Source organism: Trematosphaeria pertusa, assembly GCF_010094035.1.
Source record: "Trematosphaeria pertusa strain CBS 122368 unplaced genomic scaffold BU26scaffold_10, whole genome shotgun sequence".
Lineage (NCBI taxonomy): Eukaryota > Fungi > Ascomycota > Dothideomycetes > Pleosporales > Trematosphaeriaceae > Trematosphaeria > Trematosphaeria pertusa.
Genome location: NW_022987221.1, coordinates 592353 through 614141, shown reverse-complemented (window position 1 = coordinate 614141; position 21789 = coordinate 592353). Strand labels below are relative to the sequence as shown.

General features: G+C 53.1%; 10 protein-coding genes across 10 annotated transcripts; 3 read left to right on the top strand and 7 right to left on the bottom strand.

Annotated features, from left to right (window-relative positions):
- Positions 1–123: 123 nt before the first annotated feature.
- On the bottom strand, positions 124–2692 carry BU26DRAFT_521068 (uncharacterized protein). The gene is made up of 5 exons (XM_033829446.1): positions 1656–2692; positions 1235–1605; positions 1021–1188; positions 772–882; positions 124–719 (listed from the first exon to the last, which is right to left on the bottom strand). The coding sequence occupies exons 1-5, from the start codon at positions 2508–2510 to the stop codon at positions 194–196; spliced, it is 2031 nt and encodes a 676-aa protein (XP_033681619.1). The 5' UTR covers positions 2511–2692; the 3' UTR covers positions 124–193.
- Positions 2693–2829: 137 nt separating this feature from the next.
- BU26DRAFT_460517 (uncharacterized protein) lies at positions 2830–3839 on the bottom strand. The gene is made up of 2 exons (XM_033825035.1): positions 3800–3839; positions 2830–3742 (listed from the first exon to the last, which is right to left on the bottom strand). The coding sequence occupies exons 1-2, from the start codon at positions 3800–3802 to the stop codon at positions 3221–3223; spliced, it is 525 nt and encodes a 174-aa protein (XP_033681618.1). The 5' UTR covers positions 3803–3839; the 3' UTR covers positions 2830–3220.
- Positions 3840–3997: 158 nt separating this feature from the next.
- On the bottom strand, positions 3998–6577 carry BU26DRAFT_460516 (amino acid transporter). The gene is made up of 9 exons (XM_033825034.1): positions 6337–6577; positions 6215–6285; positions 6150–6157; positions 5985–6090; positions 5836–5918; positions 5207–5605; positions 4869–5156; positions 4776–4813; positions 3998–4728 (listed from the first exon to the last, which is right to left on the bottom strand). Exons 1-9 carry the CDS (start codon positions 6475–6477, stop codon positions 4273–4275), a joined length of 1590 nt encoding a protein of 529 aa, XP_033681617.1. The 5' UTR covers positions 6478–6577; the 3' UTR covers positions 3998–4272.
- Positions 6578–7246: 669 nt separating this feature from the next.
- On the top strand, positions 7247–9338 carry BU26DRAFT_49985 (uncharacterized protein). Its single transcript, XM_033826438.1, has 6 exons — positions 7247–7633; positions 7682–7768; positions 7900–8043; positions 8091–8276; positions 8328–8470; positions 8519–9338. Exons 1-6 carry the CDS (start codon positions 7541–7543, stop codon positions 9195–9197), a joined length of 1332 nt encoding a protein of 443 aa, XP_033681616.1. The 5' UTR covers positions 7247–7540; the 3' UTR covers positions 9198–9338.
- Positions 9339–10118: 780 nt separating this feature from the next.
- Positions 10119–10873, bottom strand: BU26DRAFT_521062 (uncharacterized protein). Its single transcript, XM_033829445.1, has 2 exons — positions 10753–10873; positions 10119–10697 (listed from the first exon to the last, which is right to left on the bottom strand). Exons 1-2 carry the CDS (start codon positions 10850–10852, stop codon positions 10579–10581), a joined length of 219 nt encoding a protein of 72 aa, XP_033681615.1. The 5' UTR covers positions 10853–10873; the 3' UTR covers positions 10119–10578.
- Positions 10874–11107: 234 nt separating this feature from the next.
- On the bottom strand, positions 11108–11758 carry BU26DRAFT_50026 (uncharacterized protein). Its single transcript, XM_033826486.1, has one exon. It carries the CDS (start codon positions 11633–11635, stop codon positions 11240–11242), a length of 396 nt encoding a protein of 131 aa, XP_033681614.1. The 5' UTR covers positions 11636–11758; the 3' UTR covers positions 11108–11239.
- A 727-nt stretch (positions 11759–12485) lies between these two features.
- On the bottom strand, positions 12486–15169 carry BU26DRAFT_49964 (HET-domain-containing protein). Its single transcript, XM_033826423.1, has 2 exons — positions 14589–15169; positions 12486–14482 (listed from the first exon to the last, which is right to left on the bottom strand). Exons 1-2 carry the CDS (start codon positions 14935–14937, stop codon positions 12696–12698), a joined length of 2136 nt encoding a protein of 711 aa, XP_033681613.1. The 5' UTR covers positions 14938–15169; the 3' UTR covers positions 12486–12695.
- A 1362-nt stretch (positions 15170–16531) lies between these two features.
- On the top strand, positions 16532–18253 carry BU26DRAFT_507181 (uncharacterized protein; the record flags this gene model as incomplete). Its single annotated transcript, XM_033826981.1, has 3 exons — positions 16532–16862; positions 16951–17164; positions 17215–18253. The coding sequence occupies 3 exons, from the start codon at positions 16532–16534 to the stop codon at positions 18251–18253; spliced, it is 1584 nt and encodes a 527-aa protein (XP_033681612.1).
- A 137-nt stretch (positions 18254–18390) lies between these two features.
- On the top strand, positions 18391–18997 carry BU26DRAFT_49931 (uncharacterized protein). Its single transcript, XM_033826397.1, has one exon. It carries the CDS (start codon positions 18529–18531, stop codon positions 18898–18900), a length of 372 nt encoding a protein of 123 aa, XP_033681611.1. The 5' UTR covers positions 18391–18528; the 3' UTR covers positions 18901–18997.
- Positions 18998–19871: 874 nt separating this feature from the next.
- Positions 19872–21489, bottom strand: BU26DRAFT_507180 (beta-lactamase/transpeptidase-like protein; the record flags this gene model as incomplete). Its single annotated transcript, XM_033826980.1, has 2 exons — positions 19872–21018; positions 21074–21489. 2 exons carry the CDS (start codon positions 21487–21489, stop codon positions 19872–19874), a joined length of 1563 nt encoding a protein of 520 aa, XP_033681610.1.
- Positions 21490–21789: the final 300 nt, after the last annotated feature.

Below are 21789 nucleotides of genomic sequence, written 5' to 3'. Positions count from 1 at the left end.
GTTTTTGGCTGAGGGCTGTGTCTTTATGATTAGTGAACGGCCAAGCTTCGGCCTCTTGATGGGGCCGAGTATTTCGAAACGCCAGGGCTGAGGTCTTGTCACGTGCTAAATGTGACCATTCATACCCTTAGGCCGCTGACATGCATATCGATATGTGGGAGACTATCTGACCTTTTCAGTGTCGGCATCAAGTTCAAGGCCGTTCTCGCTCTGGGCTGGGACCGCTCTTCAACGAAGGCTTGCAGCCCAGCCAATTCTCCTGTGACGTATTGCTGGAAGATTTCCCGACCTCCGTCCTTTGGAAATCTTCTCCAGATACGTCTTCAGACGCACTCTCCATGTCCTTCGCTTCATCTCGCAGCTCTACCTCTTCCTCTCGTCCAACATCGTCATCGCTTCCGAAGGTACACCGATTCTTCACCCTCCAGTTTCTTAGCTCTTCGCCGTCTGGCCTGCAGTGCATCCATATCTCATCTCCAGTACTGTAAAAGCCGTGTGCTTTCGTCCTCTTAATCTTTCGTTGGGCTTTTGCCGCCATACGGGTTCTGGCCTCGTGTGGGATCTTGAGACGCGCGGCAATGAATTCATCGTCGGGTCTGTGCTCGTCGGGAACATCGCCTATCAACTCCGTTTGCAGGAGATTCTCATCGGTGAGGCAGCGCTGTATGATTGATTTGCCGGCGCCTTCGGTGACGTCTCTAAGGAATTCCAAAGACGCGCTAGAACGGACACAATTAGCAATGAAAGGGCAGCGGAACGGAGAAGTCATACCTGATATTGAGATCAATAGCCCTCTGTGGATTGACTGTTGCCTTGAAGGAGAAGGAACATAGATGCGGGTATAGTATCGTAAAATCCGATTGTGAAATATGTATAGACCCACTCCTATACTTAGCGGATGTCTTGCATTGGGGGATGGAAGTTATAAAGTCTCAGATCTTTCCCTGCCGAAGGCCTCTAGGAGGAGATTCCGGCGGTTAAAGCTAAGACATGCTAGAGTGTGTACCGCAACCTACATACCGAACTGTGCAGAGGAATGCTGGCGCTTTCTGCTCCTTCGCCTCATTCATCAAAGACATGACAGCATCAAAATTAGGCTGCCAGTACATGAAAGCTTCGCTGTTGATGCCGAGAAGAGGCAAATGAATCCTGTGTTTCGGATCATCCTCCGGTGGTTTGATGGGCGCACTATAGCAGCGTCAACATCTCTTCTTTACAACCATTGAGGACTTACCCCCATATATCATAGATGATTCCACCTTGGACATTTTCGAATCTGTCCGTATTCCTCAGGACCTCGACAATTGTCGCAGCTCCAAACGAATGGCCGGCCACCGTGATCTTGTCAACGTGAAACCTATTCTTCCACTTCGACCAGTTGACACCATTTAGCCCGCGAGAGCTGCCGCCGACGTAGCCCTCTTGACGAAGGTTCTGCCTAGCTACCTCCTCTCCCCTCCCTTCTGCGATATCTCTTAGGACCCGGTATGCTTCTTCTAACTCCGCGAGACGTAGTTCGATTTGAGCGTCCCGAAGCTCGCGGTCCACACCTTTGTCGTTATTCGGGGAGGTGTCCAAAGGGTTATTCTTTGGGAAGATATAATCCTGAACAAGTTAGTATCCTAGCTAAGCGACGCGCTCCCGGTTGAACCCACAATCTTATCGTAGCCTCTTTGCCGCTCTTTCTCTGTGTGGTCGACCTTGTCATACCTTTCCTGATCCTGCATGCTGCCGTCTCCACCCTTCGCATGGTTTACGATAGTACGCGGTCCTGAACCGTCCCGGTGCTCCACCGCACAGACGACAAAGCCGTAGCTGGCGAATTCCGCACACATTGTCGAGTAACACTTTCGGGTCCCTCCAAGCCCATGACTGAACAAGAGGAGCGGGAATGTGGGCTCATCGGAGGCTCCTTCAGGCGGCGATCCTTCCTGATTCTTGATCGTATACCCGTCTTGCTTACTATTCCCCTCTGGCGGCCAATGTATCGCAGGCGGTGCATTTCGGAAAGCATGCAGCTTTGTGAACATAGTGGTCAAAGCGAGGAAAGGTATCCCAACTGAGTTGGATAGGCCGGCAAACTTCGAATATCCTTTAGCAGTTTCCTTGCGGGGTCTTGGTAGCCAGGTTTCTCGTGACCATTTTCGCCTGCCTCCTGGGTCCTTGCCTCTACCGGCACCAAATGCGGCTGGATAGTAAAGGGTAAAGAGCACTGTTTCCAGTTGGAGTACATGACGGCCATCGCGGGTGATGTTGGAGAACGTCCGTGGGGATTCGGCGGGTACTTCGATATCCATCGATCCAACACTATACGGGCCCGAAGAGGGGGGCAAATGACCTTGCAGAAACCCAAGCTTGTCGCGAAGGCTTGTAGGGGGCCGTGACCTGGGCTTCTTTGCGTTCGGGACTTTGCCTGTTCCGCTGCTGACGCTGTGTCTCCGTCCATCGTCCCGAGGCTCATGGCTTTTGACGCCTGTAATTCGTGTCGTCTGCCTTTGAATATACGACATATCGGGAGAAGGTAGTGACAGAAAGAATATGAACAGAGAAGGAAAAAAAGCGTAAGGTGGTTTGCCCGTCAGGTGTTCATCTCCGGGAAATGGTGGCACTACGGGGGTTTGCGCAGCGGTGCGAAGCAATTCAAGCCTTTGGTATCAGGTTTGCTATCATGACGAGAAATTCTTCGGTTCCGTGCTGTTGTGTTGTTGTCTAGGCTGTGACATCACTGGAGTTCCCCTGGGCGCTTAGCCGAAATGGACTAGCGTCGCCGAATTGAGAGAGTCGCGTCCCATAGATCACAGCGGTTACGCTCCATGACGCAGACTGAAACTCAGGAATATTTGATATTGAACCATGCTTACTGCGTTACTCATTTAGGCATGAAATATCTAGCTAATGAGGTCCGGTTCCTATTGTTGCGCAGAGATCACTCGCAAGGAGACTAACACACTGCACCAGCGTACACATTAGTGAAGCTAGAGTGGAAGACCGACCGTTTGAAGTCGCTCATACTCCACCCTGGCGTTAGGGGTGTGATAGATATAGCCTTTGAAAGGCAAAACCTGGCCCTTCCGGTACAATCTCTTCCGACTAGAGCTAGCTTCGCCCTAGCGGAGCCGCTTCGGGATTAACAACCTCCAATCGAATATGTAGATGCTTGGTAGTGGGCTTTTCCAAGCGAGAATTGTCAAGGGTCCATACTGACATCCTTCGGCATTTCTCATTTCTTCGTGAACTCCGGTTTTATCTCTGTTGTGCTTTGCACATGGCTCTTCAGCGCTGCCCATCGATCCGATATTGAGCTTCCGTTCGCGCTTCTGCCACTCGTTCCAGATCCTGTCGCCATCTGCGCCAGATTCATGTTGAATCTCTCCCTCTCCATCTTCTCAAGCTCCTCCAGCCTCTTCATTGCCCCCGGCCTGCTTTTGTTCAAACTCTTCCTTTGTATTTTCGCTTGGCCCACCACAACCTCATCCTTCCCGTCCCCGTTCTCTAGGCCGGGTAGTGCATCGGCTAGGGCCTCGAGGTTGGCAACGAGCTTTTTGTTCGGCCGCCGCCGCTTTTGCGTTTTGGAGTGCGATTTCTCGATTTTGCTGACGAAGGCGGAGTGCCTGATTGTGCGCTTGTCTTTCTTAGACGATGGAAAGAGAGCGTCGTCCTGGGCGGGGAGGGTTATTCGCGGTCGAGACGTGCGGGCGGATTTTGCGCGCGCCGTGGTGCGCTTTTTGCTCGAGATTGGAGCCTGTGAGGGGACATCAGTAATCTGACCAGATTCACAAGCAATATACGAAAAGCATACCATGGTGTCTGGAGCAATGCAAGTACCTGGGCAGTGGTCTGCTGGTGGAGACTTCGAGAGATTCGGCTCGGACCAGAGTAGAGTTAAGCGAGCGCACGTGCCATCAACGGCTGCAGCCCGTGCGGCCCTGAACAATGCTCAACCGTCAATCCTTCGCTACAGTCACAGCCATGGAAGACGCGACGGCAATCAAATCCACGTGCTTGATGCGTAAGCGCTGTTCCTACACCCACAAGTTTCAGATTGGCTGTCTTGGCCCTGGCAGCATCCAAGACTCCTCTCACTGCCACCCTCGTCCCATCGTGTGCTACGCCGCTTGGACAAAGATGCGAGACCTTCCGCAGCAGTAACCGCATTACAGAGCCAAGAGTGCCTCAGCGTCGAATCCAAAACCAATATCTAATAGGAGCGTACGCGCTCCTGCTTGGCCTCATTGTCTTGACTCCCCCTAGCCTCTCGGGTCACCGATGATCTCAGAGCTGAGCGGACTGCGCCTGCTCGACGAACCTTCGATCTATGAGTGGACCGCGCCATTGCTTCCGCCCGCTGACTATCCAGAAGAGCAAACCAAAGATAATCGTCCCTCCATAGACAGCACAGGACCAGTTCATACTGACTGCTGTGACCGGCGTTGACGGCGGAAAGAACGAGAAAACAGTAACGATGATTGTGTACAATAACGCATACACGTTCACCGCAAGCCCAGCTCGTCCCATGTTCCATGGTCCAAATGGGATGTGCTCTCCGACAAGCCTTTTGCGAATCATCAGGCTTATCGATATGACGTAGCTGGAGAACAAGCCTGCGGCAACCAGCGAGACGAGCGCATTGAAGGCTACGCTTGAGCCGATGTTGATCAATGCGAGAAGGGCGTTGATAAGGGCGGTTAGCCCTATTGCGTACAATGGGATGGCCCAGCGGCGGTCCACCTAATTCAGTCAGCGCCAATCACTGCTTCTGCCTAACATTTACTCACTGTCGCGAGGGTGCCCGAGAACGGAAGCCCATGGTCGCCTAGAGCTGTTGTCAGCAAAGGTGTTGTTTGCGCCGATGGCTGGGATACACTCACGAGCAAATGCCCAAAGCTGCCGACTCGCAGACGCAACGTAACCGAAAGTAGCGAATATTATCATCGCTATTAAAATAGACGTCATAGCAGTCGCTCCAGCATTCGATTGAGTTGCGTTCCGGAAGATCTCGATAAATGGCCATCCCGTGGGAGTTGACAGCGCGTTGTCGACATCGCCTATACAATACAGGATGGATATCATCATGGCAAAGCCGAGCGCCCCGTTCAGGAAGATGGTAAAGAACATGCTCCGAGGCACGTTGATGGAGGCGTTCTTCACTTCTTCCGCTAGCAAAAGTCAGCTTCAAGTCCTCTTCCTAGAATGGAAGTCCCCATACCCATGTGGCAGGCACCGTCAAACCCGATGAACAACACCGAGCTCGTGGTCAGCCCGACAAACCATGACAAGCCATCAACATAGCCGGATCCGTTGGACCAGGTCGCGAAGACAAAATCAGCCGACGACTGCGGAGCGAGATGAACGAGCGGGATCAGTATCGCAAAAAAACCTAGTACATGAGCGCATAGGATGACCCCTTCCAAGGCCGGAAGCACCCGGACAGCAATCGTGTTAACAAAAACGGTTACGAGAAGCACCGCGTACAGCAACAGAGTGCCGTGCCAACGTTGGTAGTTGTACGACGGATCATTTAGCACAAGGAGCCCTTGGATTATTGTGCCGCCGAGGAACGTCCCAGAGGCACAGCCCGCTTGCCAGCCCAAAACAGAGACCCACCCTAAAGTGCGTGACACCAGTCAGTGACGACTCCCGCATCTTTCAGCACAGTCACAGAGAGATTCTCTGCTTCCACGTCCACAGGAGCAACCTGGAATAAAAAGGGGGCGTCTGTGCGTATCGGGCAGCCTGATAGGCTTCAGTCCGTAAAGCCTAGCTAAGACGTTTTCCAGGACGTGGAAGTGCAGTTCTCTGAGCGAAGCAAACAGCGTCTACAAGTCGCGAACGTACCTGTCAGCCAGCTGAGGAATTTACTCCATTTGGGAGGAGCGAGAAGCGCCACCCAATGATACTGACCCCCGGAGGTGGGATACCTATTAATCGTCAATTAGGACCGTTCCACTGCCGGGATTCCAAGGCCTCCGGACGCGACAACCTACATGGAGGCCATCTCAGAAATCGACGCACACATTGCGAGCGATCCGACGAAGCAGAAAATGTATCCGTATATTAACGTCGGTCCTCCACCGTTTAGGAACCCGGTCACAGGTCGAGGTCAGCGCCTTTCGTCTGGCATTCGTGAGTAAGAGGTGCGAGGTACTTACAGAAGAAGCTGGTCCAAGCAATCAGCCATCAGCAGCCCTTGACCTTCTGCGGCAGATGTACTTACGGAAAGATGGACTGCCAACTACAAAGCATAATCGTCGTAAATCCTAGCAAAGGAAGCAAGCCAAAATTTCTCTGCTTCATGTCAAAAACCACATCTGCGTCGGCGCGTCGCACAGAACCCACCTTAGTCTCTTGCACCTTCCCCATTCTCCGCATGTCTTTTTCATCCTGACTCAAAGTCGGAAATTCATCCTCTTCATTGCTGTTCGAAGCTCTTTGGGCAGATTCCGTATCTGATTTCATCTGACTCTGTATAGGAGCCATTCTGGACACGCGTGAATGAGGGGAGGACAAGTGGCAGTCCAATATGAGGAATTTGATGACCGGGGAATCTGCACATATGTCTAGGCACTTCGACTACTGCTGGATCTCAAAAGCTCCCACAGACACGCTGAATAGCCGCCGCGTTTGCGCTGATTGTCTTGCATGGGTATGGAGGGGTATTACGGCTCGACTCCGCACCCCGGCCCAGCCATTCCCGAATGAGTCGGCAACTGCATATCAGAGGTGTGATCCATTGGAAGCCTTCATCACACAACTCTGTTCCGCAGACGCCTCAGCCTTCCTCAACTCGTATCAGCCGTCGTCACAGGCATATCGCACAAAAAGCAAAGTGCACGTTCGCTTTGCGTGTTACACAGGAATGCGGATACTCATCCCTGCTTCAGAAAACGCCGTGTTCAATCGAGACAGTCGCGGAGCCCGAGGTCTGGAACATCTACAAGCATCACAGCGATAAATCGACTGCGGCCGCTCGAGCGAGCGCGCTTGACGAGCCTACCGCGTACAGTCCATAAGGTCGAGGCTTGCTTTGCCGCACCCTGGCGTTGGATCCTAACCCGACCGAATGGATCCGATGCTTGGCACAATGGCAATTATCCCAAATACCATGCAATCGCAGTCTGGGTACATGTGCCACATTGGCGTCACGACCGGCATGGCAATTTGTGGCTGCTGATACTGTGTTGCCGTCGGATCTTGTGTCGTCTACCAATTACAAGGGCTCCTTATTTACTATTCCCACTCGGCTTTGAACGAATACCCCCCCCTCGAAAATGGAGTCTCAGTAAAGAATCAGTGGCAGGGTCCCCAGGCCTGTGACCATCGTCGAGTTCTCCATGCGGAAGGATCTGGCACATCACGGAGCCGCTTATCCCCCAGGGTGATACACCAGTCTAGGCGGCACTTGTTCTTTATCTCTCCAAGACACCGCTGACTCTCCGCATTAATACAGCATCTGATGGCCAGGTCAGCGACCACAACGTGTCCGTCATTTGGACGTGAATCTTCGCGCAGTCCGACCTGGCTGGCCTGAGGTTCAATTACGATGACCGAAGAAGGGCCTAGGCGCGCGGCTATCACGGCCGACGACCATGGTGCGCTCCTGGCGATGACAACCTGGTTCTTGGCATGCACTTTGGTCAGTTCTCATGACGACTGCGAGTGAGTTATTATTGATGGGATGAAGATCCTCTGTGTTGCCACGAGGCTCGGAATGCGACTTTCCATGCGGCGTCCCCCACACTTTGACGACCTCTTGATTCTAGTTGCTACAGTAAGTGCATACACTCTACACCCGAGACTTTTCATTCTAGTCTATTGCTCCTTCAAGAGTTTGAGCTAAGCCTTAATAAATCGCTGATCGGACTGGAGTCCTGGCACAATTTGCTTACTATCCTTTGGCAGGCCCTGGCCATAGGTGGCACCATTGCCATCTCATTAGCAGTCAATTCCGGACTGGGAAAGCGCTCCTATCTCCTCGTCTTGGCCAATGAGGAAAAGATTCAGAAGAAGATATACGGAGCGAACATACTTTACGTTCTCACGATAGTATGTAAAACACGGCGAGAAGTGCCTCAGCGACTTACCATTAACAGAGTGTGTCAAAACTCTCCATTGTGAGCTTTCTTTCGCGACTTGCCTGTACGCGATTCCACAAGACTGCCGTTGTTGTGATGGGCTTCGTTGCTGCGTGCTGGACTCTTGCCATTGGAGTGGGCGTCGCCTTCGAATGCGAACTGCCGCATCCGTGGAAAGTTTTTATTGGGAAATGCATCGATCGCGTGAGCAACCTAACTTCTGTAGACGAGAGCACTTAGCTAACAATGCGGCAGCTTCCATTTTGGCTTACTGCCGGTATAGTGGACATGATTTCAGACATAGCAATGATCCTGCTTCCGGTTCATATAGTCTCGGGCCTGCAATTAGAAACCCGGAAGAAAGTTATCGTCATACTCATATTCATGCTTCGTCTAGTGTAAGGTGACTCCCATCCCAGCTCATCTGATTACTGACGGCCAGCTAGGCTTATTATTATATCCATCATCCGTCTCATTCTCCTTAAACGCTTCATCATCCCGGGGGCAGATCCATCCTTTGATAGGATACCGTACGGCATAGCAACACAGTGCCACTCTGCACTCTCCGTCATCGTGGCTTGCAGTCCCGCTCTAAAGCCTTTCATGGACAACGTACACACCGGAATGCTGAGCGCAAGTTTAGCCAAACACCAGCACGGAACGACATTCGGCCAAGAGTCCTACAGCATGCAGGCCCTCACCCCAAGGTCAGCGGCATCAAAGTCCAAGGGAAAGAGCAATGTGAGTGGACACCCTTCGGACCACATTGTGTCAAGCCTTCGATCGAACAGAGACTACATCTACATCCCGGACGAACACGGCCGCATAGTGCGACGCCCGCTATCGGACGTAGAGTCCTCCCCATCGACCCAACCATTGACCCAGCTGTCATTATTAGCCTCGTCGTCATCTTCAACACGCTCACCGCCTCGTCCGCCACCGCCACCCGAAGAACTCCGTCCGGATCTTAGGCTGTTTCGACCTAAGTCTCTTTGTGGTAACAGCAGCACAGCGAAGAGGTGTGAGAACCAGGACCGGAGGCCAGAGTCAGATGAGAGCCAGAAGGGGATTGTTAGGCAGACGAGGCAGTGGCGTGTGAGTTTCGACGACTGTCACGCTGTCTAAGGGCGGAAAGGGCGCGTGTGAGTTGGGAATATAATAAGGAGGATGCTCTCGATGCTAGTGCTTTCATATACGTGGAGAAGAGCATATTGGAACCCTGGTGGCTCCATTCATCTGGGCATCTGAATTCAAGCAGGGTAGGGATGGAGGTTCCGGCGTCGGCGTTTGAGAAGGTACGTAGCAATACGGAACATGAGGCTCTTCCCGCTCTTCCATAATCCATCGTCTCCTTCCTCCGCTCTCGGACTCGGATCAAAAACACATGGAAAAAGCAGAAAGAAGCCATGTGCCTTTCCTCGCGCTCCACCTGCACGCTGCTAAAGCTGTCGTGCAATGATCCCGCATGGCTGCCATCTCATTGGCGCAACCAATGCGAAAAGCACTTCAGTCTATCACATGGTCCTTTGCCTCTGATATACACAAAATCCCGATTTTATTTTCGGACTATACGGCTAAGACTCGCCGCAGACTCTCCCAGTGGCTTGCAGACTTCATTGTGGCGGAACACTACTTAAACCGTCCGCCGGCATCGGCCCGGACTTCAGACTGAAGCACAAGAATCAGACCATGTGGGCTTAGGGAAATGTTTCGGTATGGATGCACGGCATGGCTTGGCGGTCTGGAGCCCGTGGAAGGAAGAAACGTGGCTGGACGCACTCCTTTTTTTTTTTTTCCTGTGCTACGGCCGCGTCAGCCAACGAAATTTTTTGGATGGTGGGATATTGCAGGCCGACTGCTGTGCTCCGGCGCTGCCGGTCCACTAGCACGAAGATGAGGGAGGCTTTGGTGCGCGTGCGGTGCTTGGATAGCGCGTAGGGTAGCGCATGCTGCATGTAGTCTTGACTGCTATGTCCGAATAGTTCATAGCGGGAGAAGAGACACATAGTCAGTCCAACCTTGGAACCGATCAGCCCACGTGCCCTCGCATCTCACAACAGCGCCGCGGTCCCTGCATCTCGCCCTGCATCTCCATCCTCCATCCTCACCCCAATCTGGAACGCCAGGGACCAGGATATTTCTCACATTCTCACAGATCGACACTTCCTTACGACTGACTGTACGCAGCCCCCGATCGCGGCAGCTCCGCCCCGCCCGCGGCTCACTAAAATCCGCATGCATACTCGGGTCGTACAAGAATCCCTCAAACCCACATGTCAGGCCGACTTTCGCTACCCGCCGCCTCGGGAAGCGAAATAGATGAAAGTGACGCCATTTAGGAAATTTTGCAGAGGCGTGTACGCCCACGCCGTGTTGGTTTTTCGAAAAGGGTAGCCGCCGCCGCCGTGTGCCTGCATGGCTTCGCGGCTTTGCGGCTTCGCCCCACGCCCGATCTGGCCAATGCTTGCTCTCTCTCTCACCCGCGCCGCACGTATCCGCGTATCCCCTAATGACCACATACGCTCGGATCTACGGACGATTTCACCAGCACGGTGCCGCAGCGTAGGGGGCAGAGCATGCGCTGGTAGCAGTAGAAACACTGGTTGTTTTCCCAGATTGTTTGGCCTGCGCTTGGGGTTAGGGATGTGATGCTACAGTGCGGCTTGTGGGGATAGTGTACCGTAGTATGTACAGGCTTGGCCATCACGTGGAGTGAGATGGAGTGGGAGTGCGAGGCTGGTGGTGGTGGTGAGGAGGCAGAGAAAAAGGGAGAGGAGCATGGTGGGCGGTTGGTTGATGGAGGTTTGGAAGAGAAGTGTTGCGAGGAGGTGGATATTTTGGGCTTTCTTTCTGGGTGAGAGAGAGGGAGGGTGCTGTGCGGTGCGATGGGATGGGATGCGAGAAGGATAAGAATAGAAGAGAAAGGTAGAGAGAAATCCTGTTTTGCCTTCCTTTATATGAAGGTGCTACCATGCTCTGCTACCTTCGCGCAGCTATCTTTTAGCCTAATATAAGGGCTACCTACATGGACATGTTAGTGTACATATCCAGACTAGGTAGGAATGCTGGAGATAACTTACTTGCCGACATCTCCCTAATGCCCACAGATACTCGGATCCACCGGGCCACTCTTAACCGGAAACCTTATACACCCCAAGCAAGGTAGGTTAGAGACGATACACTGGTAGCACTTGCCGTCTTCCCAGATAGTTGGGCCTGCGTTTCCTCGTCAGCAGTGGAGCGCTGGATACGTGGATGTGGTGTGGCCTACCTGCGCCGATACAGGTTTGTCCGGCTTCGATGGGGACGGCCAGGGTAGTAGTGGTGGTGAAAAGGAGGGTTATGGCACGGAGGAGGATGGTTGGGAGATGCATGTTTCTGGGTTTGGTTTGGCGGAGTGGGGATAGGATGGAGAGTGATGGGTGTGTAGTCTGGAATCGATGGTAGGAAGGTTGATAGAGCGAGTATGATAATAGAAGCAAAATCGAGGAAAAAGAGGAGAGGGTATTAATACTCGATGGCTTCCTGAAGCTCCGGGATGTCGGTATAGACCATATATGCATCTGCCAGTGTCTCGTTTAGGCTAATAGGTGCCGTATGTGCTTTGTACTCCGGTCTGGAAGGGGAAGGACGCTCAACGAAGGAAAGGATCGACTTAATAGTACGACTTGGCCCCTAAAAGCTGATTATTCACATCATGAGCTTTCTGTCGGTCCGTCATTCATTGAAGCCATTCAGGCATCATAAGACCCAGCTCCCTCCTCCAATCCGCGCAATCACCTACGGTCTGCGAAAGGGTATCAGGCTGGTTTATTCGGTCCTTGGTAGGTGGTATTGAGCTTGAGCGTGAAGTGGTGATGATGGGGATAGCTCTCGCTCGAGTTCTGGCCTTCGTTGAGAGATAGCGATGGAACTGTGCGGATAGCTTTCGACTGGAAATGGTGAGAAAGAGAAATTGGAGAAAGTCCAGAAATACAACGACCTATTACGCGATGTGCCGTCGGACTGGAAATTGTACGCATACTTTGAGATACTGAAATCAGCTGGAGCTGTAGCATTCCAAAGATTGCTTGTATTCGGATATTTCGGCGTTACCGTATTGCTCCGATCGGATACCGCGGAAAGTCGGTTTAACAGTAGGCCTCGGTACGTAGGCTCGGCTACGGAGGTATTTGTATTTGTGCGATGTGCTGATGGAGTCATTGTGGATATGTCATGGCGTCCACGGGTTCTTTCGGAATGCCGAGAAGTGAGGCTTCAATGGCGTGTCGAGATTAGGCTTAGCTCCATCTTAACTTTGAGAGAGACTGCGCAAGTATGCGCTACTTTCGACGGGATAAACGAAGTGACCCTTCTCCGAACCTTAGGCGTGCTCCAGTGTTCGTGGCCAGGGCGATAGGTAACGATCTGTCGGAGAATCATGTGATTAGAATGTTAACGCCATGCTAAAAGGGTAGTGAACTAGGTTCGAACTTTGACAAGCAAGAGAAGAAAATATGATTGGCGGAGTTGAATCACCGTGGAAGAGGAGAAAAAAGGCTCGATTTGGTATCATGGTGGCTGCGACCGAAAACCAGCATGGAAAGCAGACCGAATACGAACGAAAGGAGAATAGGAGACCGGTCAAACAACGATGAACGTCCGCTGAGGGCCGTCATCAAGCTGCGTCATGTCCTCAACTTCTGGGAACCAGTACTCAAACAGACACTCGGCGTCCTCTGGCTCTTCGTCGCTGCCATCTCGCTGACATTCATAGCACTCGAAGCGACCGACTCGCCGATACAGTTGTGTGTTGGACCTTGACTGCTTCAGCACCAGGCCAATGATCGAAGAACGGAACGTCATGCTGGCGAAGACGCAGAGGAGCGTGTCTCCTGTTTCCATTGCATCTTCGCCCCGTGGCGGAATGACATCTGGCCGAAACTCCGCGCTGACGCCGTTCTTCACAAGCGAGAACTCGGTTCCCGAGTCGATGCGGAAAGTTACTTCGGTCGCCATGCTTGCTGTCAGTTCAAGCCTGTCGCCAGTCGTTGGTGACCAGGCGGCCCCAGATGGAACGGAGAAGTTGCACGCTAGATCCATCGCAGATGAGTTGTCAAAGAAGATCGGTGAGCCCTCCACTGACGCCCAAGACCAAGTCGGTACATTTTGTCCTGCATTTGCTTTCGGCCGACGGCAATGCATGCTGTCGTTCGGATACCAAAGCATGCCAAGCGTACTGCACGTCCACTGTCCTGCAATGTAGCCCGATTTAAGCGTCTCGAAGAGCGCCTTTGCCACGCTTGCAATAGCGACCAGTCTATCGGCATCGTATGTGAGGTTCCGTGCTGTGTATTCGGTGACGATGTAGCTCCACAGTTGAAGAGCGTCATCTCGGTTCCGATTCAGATCCCGCGCCACGTCGGCGAGCGATGTTGCGGCTAGCTGAGACGCGACGCTATCGATTCGCCTATCGTTGCCATTGCTGTTCGCCGTCTCTCCGCGGCTAACGCATTCAGCCACGACCCTCGCGAACTCTTGCTTGACGGAGTCGGTCGTTCTAGAATCGTACGTGGAGTTGTCGATCCTGCCGCATTCGCATTGGTATCCTTCCCTACATTCTAATATCATCTCGCTCTTTGTGAAGTGTAGCACTCGTGGAGAGAGCAGTCTTTCAGTGTAGGCCCAGGCCCGCTTCAGCAAAGGCGTATGCAGATTCGCTTCCTCGGAAGTATTGAAGGGAAGCTCCCAATCGTTCATGTGAGCCCCCTCGTTAAACGGCGCCTTGAAGCTGTAGTGGGAAGGTTGTTCTCGTACATAGATCTTGGACAGCGATCCTTTGCTGTCCGTGGCTTGGATCTTGAAGGGTTGTGGCCTCGGCTGGAATAGCCCCTTACTGCTGTCTGCTGCAGACGTGGCTGCCATGGTGAGAAATGCGTTACCGAAGATCTCGTCCAGGCTTAGTGACTCCTCTAGCTTATCGGCAGGGTCATCTTGCACGACACAGAGCGAATCTACCCATAAATAACGAAAGCCGCGTGATCTTGTTAGCACAACAGCCTCTTGGAAGGTTCTCGGCAGCGAAGCCCATGGGATGAGCTTTTTGTGGGCTTGCAGTGTTTTCTTGGTCGTCTTCGGTATTCCTCGGCCGGTGCCCCAACAATGTGAAAGTGCAAGATACTCTCCGTATTCGTATCGCTGCTCATCGTCGTCGAACTCGGACTCATGCAGTCTGACGCCCTTCGCCGGGTCATCCAGCAAGACATCCACCACTCGTCTCGGCAAAGTTGTCGGCTTGATATGTCTGCATCTGGAATGGCTGGAAAGACAGGTGTTGATCATACTCCGCGCTGCGGAGAGGCCTGCGTCCTGTAAAGGATTCTCCGAAATATGGCGTCCGCGTCCGATAGCAGAGAATGACGACTGGCCATCTGCAAACGTCAGTAGGCCTCGATAGCGCGGAATAAGTGGCTAGAGCCCTGGCAGGTACGGAAGGCCATTCGCTTCCTATCCGGGTCCAGTGATTGAGCTGCATACCTTGATCGGTGAAGAACTCCAGCTTCAAATCCGGATAGCCGTCATCGTGCTTGTGCTCTCCTGCCGCACAGCACCCATCGCCCGCCTCTTTCCACCTCACCTCAACCGAGAGATGGTCTTGCGCGTTCTTCCCTGATGTGGGGTCAAAAGACTGGGCGACGACATGGATGCTCTCTTCCTTTACGCCGGCAAACCGATCGTGATGTAATAGAATTCCTTGCAGAAGAAGAGTGCATGCGCGGCAGCCTCCGGTCGAGGACTGCCGTAGGCTGGGCAGGCCGGTGTTCACCCATTCCACGGATGATGCTGGGTCCGACTCTTGAAGACCTTTGCAGGTTTTGCATACCATGACGTTCGTGAGGATGAAGGAGTGTAGGCGGGTCGGCTTGTGGTGATCCTCGGGCTTGGACGGGTGATGGGGTGGTCAGGAGGCGGGATGGAGGTAGCGCCGAATAGCGGGGCAGTCGGGCGCGTTTTGTACACCCACCAGCTTTGCCGCGTTGCCTACGGGTAGAAGCTTTTGGCAGGCTGACCACGGCAGCGACAGCCTAGAATCCCCTTGCTGATCGGGCTCAACGCCGCCTCAGCCTCAGGCCCCCAACCCGCGCCGGGCTTCACGGCTGTTGTGCGCTGGTGGGGAATGGTGGGATGCCAAACCGCTGGGAAATTGGCGCGTCGTCACACAGCACGAACGCAGGGTTCCGGAGCGTCTGGGCAACAATGGGCTAGTCGCAGGTTGGCAGCGGGATCCTTCCGTGGCGAGCCTGTCGCTGGACGCTGGACGATGCCGGGCGGTGTCTGCGGGTTCGTGGCGTCAAAAGCACGCGCTGCGGGCTGAGCTGGGAAGTGTGCCGTGGCCCAAGTGGCATCGATGCGCCGACGCCATCGAGGCTTGTGGTGCTGCCCATCTCCCGCTCGTACCATGTCGCCGCACCCACTCAACCGGATCCAGGGCTCCAGAAACTGGCGGCTACTGGAGCCCTGTGAGACAGTTTCACTCAAAAGGTCGATCAGGCAGTCCTCCGAATCCTGCGCTAGCCCTTTCAAGCTCGAAACGGATCGATGTCGCTGATTCCTAATTCGAAGTCTCCTCTGAAAATTCGCGTGATGAGTGCAATCGACAGTGCTCACCGTCAAGCTTCTTCCCAATGGAGGAAGCCAAAGGCGGCCATCTTAGCCGGCGGCGTCCAGCAGAGTATGGCGAATGTCCATCAGCATTTGCCTAGAGCGGGAAACCTGGAAATGCCTGTGCCGCAGGTCCCTGATAGGCTTCGTTTCTATCTGCAGCCGTTTCAAACTTGATTTCCCCGGCCAACGTCGTCCTTCTGTTGTCCCATGCGCATCCCAAACGCCGTCTGCAAACCCAGTATTCGTTTCCGGTAGGTACTAATGTCGTTGGTACTGTGGGCTTCATCCCACATCCTCCAATTTCCCATGTACGCAGGGAGACGGATCATGGGTGGGTTGTGCAGTGTGACCAACAGTGGCCCAGGAATTAATGCGTAAGCAGCCTTCAAACCCGTGGCTACGAATGCACAAGCGAATCCCCGCTTGGTTGGTATGGCAATATGGATGACTGGCGTGCCTGTTATTAGTTTCGTAGGCTCTATGTTATGCGTGACCCGCAGCTGTTGGTGGGCATCCCTCCCCTTTCGGTAGCCTTGCCTTTCTGGGCAGGTTTGCGAGGTAAGATGGACGGATCTGCGATTTTCAGGCCGCGGATTTGATTTCGAATAGAACTCAGACTGTGTCGCGCAAAACACGCCGTCGAGCCCCCGCTGCCACGCCTTGCGCTTGTTGGTGGATGTGAAATCATGGAGAAGGAGCGGTTGGAAGAGGGTCACATGACCATCCCATAAAGAGATTAGTGCCTCGCCTTATCGATTAGAGATTATCTGTCAGGAATCGGAATCGCCCTCACCACTCCAAACCCCAAAAGCATCATGGCTTCCGTTTCGGTACTTGAATCATTACGCCAGCAAATTGCAGCATGTGAAGCGCAGCTGCTAGATCTCCGTCGGCAGCTCGTGGAAGCTGAGCATCAGCAACGGCAGCAACGAGAGCAAGAGCGCTTGCAACGCAGTGCCCAAAAAGCCCCGGACCCCCTGGCCTATGACTTCACTTATGGCATACACGACGACTTTAGAACTGAGATTTTCGCGGCTTTATCGCAAGACGAGGACGCGCAACAGGCTACCAAAAGATGGCCTCTTGAGAGGACCGAGTACAAGCGCTATGGGCGCCAGCTCATCATGCCTGAAATAGGCCTGCAAGGTATATTCCTTGCGTATTTCTTTCTAAACACAATTTTATTTCCGCAGAAAGATGTACCTCAACTAACCATAGCTCCCACACGTTCTAGGCCAGCTTCGTTTGAGGCATGCCTCGGTATTGATAATCGGGGTCGGCGGGCTCGGATGCCCAGCCGCAGCTTACTTAGTGGGAGCTGGCGTAGGAACGATCGGGCTGGTTGATGGAGATGTCGTAGAGGAGTCAAATCTCCATCGGCAGATTCTGCACTCTACAGGAAGAGTCGGGATGACGAAGGTTGACAGCGCGGTGGTTGCCCTTCATTCGTAAGTGGAGTTATTAAAAAAACTGGTGTTCTTTGCTGATATAACCACAGGCTGAATCCAATCGTCAAGCTTGTGCCTCATCATGGCCGGCTTACTCCGGAGACCGCCATACCTACCTTGAAGCCATATGACCTGGTCCTTGATTGCACGGATACGCCGGCATCCCGCTATCTAATCTCCGACGCATGCGTACTCCTGGGTAAACCCTTGATCTCAGCGTCAGCACTGCGAACTGATGGCCAGCTGATGGTCCTCAACAACCCCCCTCTCCCTCCAGGAGATACAGCCGGCGGTCCATGCTACCGTTGCGTGTTTCCTAAGCCACCACCTCCCGAGTCAGTCGTGTCGTGTGGTGATGGCGGGATCTTGGGGCCTGTAGTCGGGGTAATGGGCGTACTCCAGGCCTTGGAAGCTATCAAGGTTCTGACACGCAGCTCTCCTCTACCCACAAACGGTGCAGCGTCTGTGGATCCTCCGAGTCTACTCATATTCTCTGCTTACGCTAATCCGATGTTCCGGACGATACGTTTACGCACCCGAAAACCAAAATGCGCAACATGCTCCGCACAGGCGACCGTGACCCCCGAGGCCCTCAACTCTGGAAGCCTAGATTACGTTCAGTTCTGCGGTAGCATCAACCCAGTCAACACCCTTGGTCCCAATGAACGCATATCGGCAGAGAATTACGCGAAGCTCAGATTGGACGTTAATCCATTCACAGGAAGGGAACCTAGCAAAGACGGGCACATCCTTGTTGACGTTCGCGAGAAAGTCCAGTTCGACCTCTGCAGCCTCGAAGGAAGTGTCAATATACCATTCTCTGTAGTTTCTAGTACGCTTGGGTCCTCCGTCATTCGTCCAGATGATGCCGTCGAGAACGCCAAAGAACCGGACTGGGTGTCGGAGCTAAAAAGCCACCCTGATAAGCCGATCTTTGTAGTGTGCAGACTGGGCAACGATTCCCAGCTGACAGTCAAAAGGATGAAGAACCTTGGCCTTGACAGCGGCGGTCAGAGATGGATCGGCGATATTAAAGGCGGGCTGAAAGCGTGGAGGGAGAGCGTGGACAGAGATTTCCCCGAGTATTGAGCTGGACTTAGAACAATAGTCGGATTGCCATTGCCGCCAATCACATACTCAGCCATAAGAGTCATGGTTGTTTTTGTGCTTCAACGATTACGGCGAAGGGCACTATTGGAGGGAGCAGTTCCCGAACCGCATGCGCACATCAAGCTTTCCAGCGTAGCTGCAGTAGAACGCCACAAGGCTGAAAGTGGCAGCCTCCCCAGAACATCAGCAGACGTCGCACCACGAACACCACGAGTGTTCAAAAACAGGTTAACATCAGCCTTTTTCATTCACACATGGCGGGATCCCTTGATATTGCCTATACTGTTGGCACATGGTTAGCTGCCAGGTTAGCCATGATTGCGTTATTTAGAGTTCTAAGCCTATGGCTACTATGGCGAAATCTCCTATCGCCGCGACATATTACGTTGAAGGCCGTCGACGACAACGATCAGAGCTCCGTTTCGAAGAGACTTCGTATCTGGAGAGATACTCACGCATTCAGAAGAATTAACGTGCCCTCCCTGGTGGAGTCTGCAAGGCTCTCTACATCCACCCGAAGAGATGGGATACTACCGGATACACCTTCGCGGGCAGGTTGGATCGCTCTTTTGCAAACCTTTCAAGCTTTCTCCGTCCCTTTACCCAGAGGAGGTGACCTTATCTAAAAGGACAGAGAGACATGGCTTCCAACCCATAAGTTATGGTTCCCAGCGCTAGGGCTCCTGCGCAGATTTGACACTCGCCTGGATCGGGGGCAATCTATCGCTTCTGAGGACCTGAGACTTTTTCGGTTGGACCATAAACACCTACAGGAGCCGGCAAGCAGAGATATATCATACAGCATCATCGGAATTTTATAATGCGCAAGTCCACTGACGCGGGAGGGGTCAACGAAGTCTACTTCATGCCTTACAACCACCAACTACGAGGCGATACAAGCACGGATGATATATCATTCACCGAACTGTTGGTGCTTGTAGCTGTATGTCTCCCTGTCGCTTCCCCCCGGGTGTTTGACATCTGCTTTGATGCGATGTGGAAGGCTACCGCAGCGGCTACTGCCTCTAGTTGTGAACATTACAGCACAGCTAGCTAGTGGATGGGTGGAAACACGGAAGTCGGGCATGGCAATCCTAAAGATGGGTCAAAAACGGAATCAGCTTACAAGCTCCAGATCGGGTGAAACACCAACTATTACATCACCACAGGGTCCCGCTGCATTATATCGCTGTTGAACTCTATCTGAGGTCGTCACTAGCTCTACATGGTGCGCTTGGGCGGAAGCGGTAGGATGCGACTTGAAAGCGGTACGAATGCTTCGGATACATACTCATCCCGAAAGTGGAACACCGAGGTACTCTGCAGTGACGAACACCATACGATCGCCCTCTTAGCGCCTGCCTGACTGTCCCATCGGTTTGTGGGTCAACATTGCCGACTACGATGCTGACATGATTGGCCGGCCAGAACGGAAGAACTATCTCTGGCGCTCGGATATTCATAGCCTCTGCCTTGCGGTTCTCATGGTTCCCGCCTTACGCCGGTATTTCCTTCTGAAGTCCAAGCGAGCAACTTTCGGCACCTCGTCACCGTTTGAATGTGAGAAGAATTCCCAGCTATAACGAACTTGAGAAACCTACTCCTGTGCAGCCACCTTCTCAAACCATATCAAACCATCCAACTCCTCGCAAATTCCCAATCCGACTTTCTGACATTCCCCCTCTTCGTTACATTCGAACTTGCATCGCATGGTCCTCTTATCTTCCGTTTCAACATATATCATGTCGGCTACGAACCAGTGCTCGTACGCGTGTTCCTTTATCGCAAGGCGGAACTGGAAGGAGCGATCTGAGCAATCCACTTCCAGACGCCGCTGGGCTGAATTATACTTCAGCACGATCTCATGATAGCCCTTGTTTCGATACGTGCCCGCAAACGGCTCAAGATCTGGCTGATCAGTCGAAGAAGGGCCCTCGCGCTCTCGCAGCTCCGGATACAAATCTTCTTTCGAGTCTGCCTTCGAACCATCATCATCGGCCTTTTGAAGATGTGAACGCCAGTCGAACCGCTCCGCAGCCGGTATTCCAAGCACCTCATCAACCAGGTACCACTGCAGGTCGGCGATGGCTTCCCCAGCGCTATATGTGTTCCCCATCATCACGAATCCCCATTCTTTACTCGGGATGTAGAGCATGAGCGAAGAGAAACCGGCCCAGAGGCCGCCGTGCTGGATGATGGCATGGCCGTGGTAGTACGACACTTCCCAGCCGAGAGCGTAGAATGTGGGGCTAAGCCGCGGGACCTTCGTCTTAGATTCCAAAATGCGCGGCGTTGCGAGCTCCGTGTACGACGCGTCGGATAACGGAGGCGCACGGTGAATGAATGCACGGATCCACCGCGCGACGTCTTCTACGTTGGAGATAATGGAGCCTGCGCCCATGCCTTCAGGCTCGGGATAGTGCGGCAGAGGCTTGTATTGCGCTTTCTCGCGAAGCCATACGTAACCATGAGCGACGTGGTTGCTCTCCGAAGCTGGGACTCGCTCAAGGCCAAGATAGGTACGGCGCATGTCAAGAGGCGTCCAGAACCTGGAGCGAAGCAAGTTTTCGAAGTCGGTGTGCGATAAGGTCTCGACGAGATGGGCTGCTGCTGTGTAGAGCGTGTTGCTGTACTGCCACTCGGTTCGGATGGGGCGGGTGAAGGGAAGATTGCGCAGGTTGCGCGTGAGGGAGGCGGGAGTGTCTGGTGTGTTGTGACGAATACTACGGAGAAATTCATCGTGCCTACGACGTATGATCAGCATATTTGCACATGCAATGCGTGGGTGTTCATGCATACCCCGGAAGCCCGCTCCGATGGCTCAAGATATCCTCTACGCTGAGATTCTCCGTCGCGAACTCATTCTCAAACACAAAGTCGCTGCAAAGTTTCGATACTGGCGTCCGCCAGCTCACATCCTTCAGCTCTTCGTCTTCGACCAGCAATGCCATCGCCGCGGCTGTGAAGCTCTTGGACATGCTTGCAATATCAAAAAGCGTCTCCGGCGTGACAGGCACTTCCTCCATCTCGTTTTCGTCACTTTGGTCATCGTTCTTGAGTCGTGTAACACCATAGCCTTTGGAGACAATATCCTTATCGTCTACAATGGCTACAGCGAGTCCTGGCGCGTGCCAGTAGTTCATTGCATCCGCGACGAGGCGGTCGAAGTTGGAAGAGGAGCCGTCGGCCGATCCATTGAAAGGGTTTCGACCCATGTTGTTTGAAGATGCTTGATGAGAGTCTGGAGAGAGGGAGGGGACCGTCAGGATCGGTGTTCTCGCAGGCTCCATCATATAATCCCGTCAATCAGGGTTTCCGTATTTGTAGGACGATAACAAGCGCGGAGTATAGAACATAGAAGAGGAAACAATGAGCTTTATACGAAACTTGCGAGGAACGGTGACAATATAAATTGCGAGAGCGTAGTTTTGCCAAGGTAAGCACTTAGGTCGTGCACACTTTTTGAGTTGAGTCATAGTTCAGCCGCTGCTCGTGTATTCTTGATCGACCTGAGA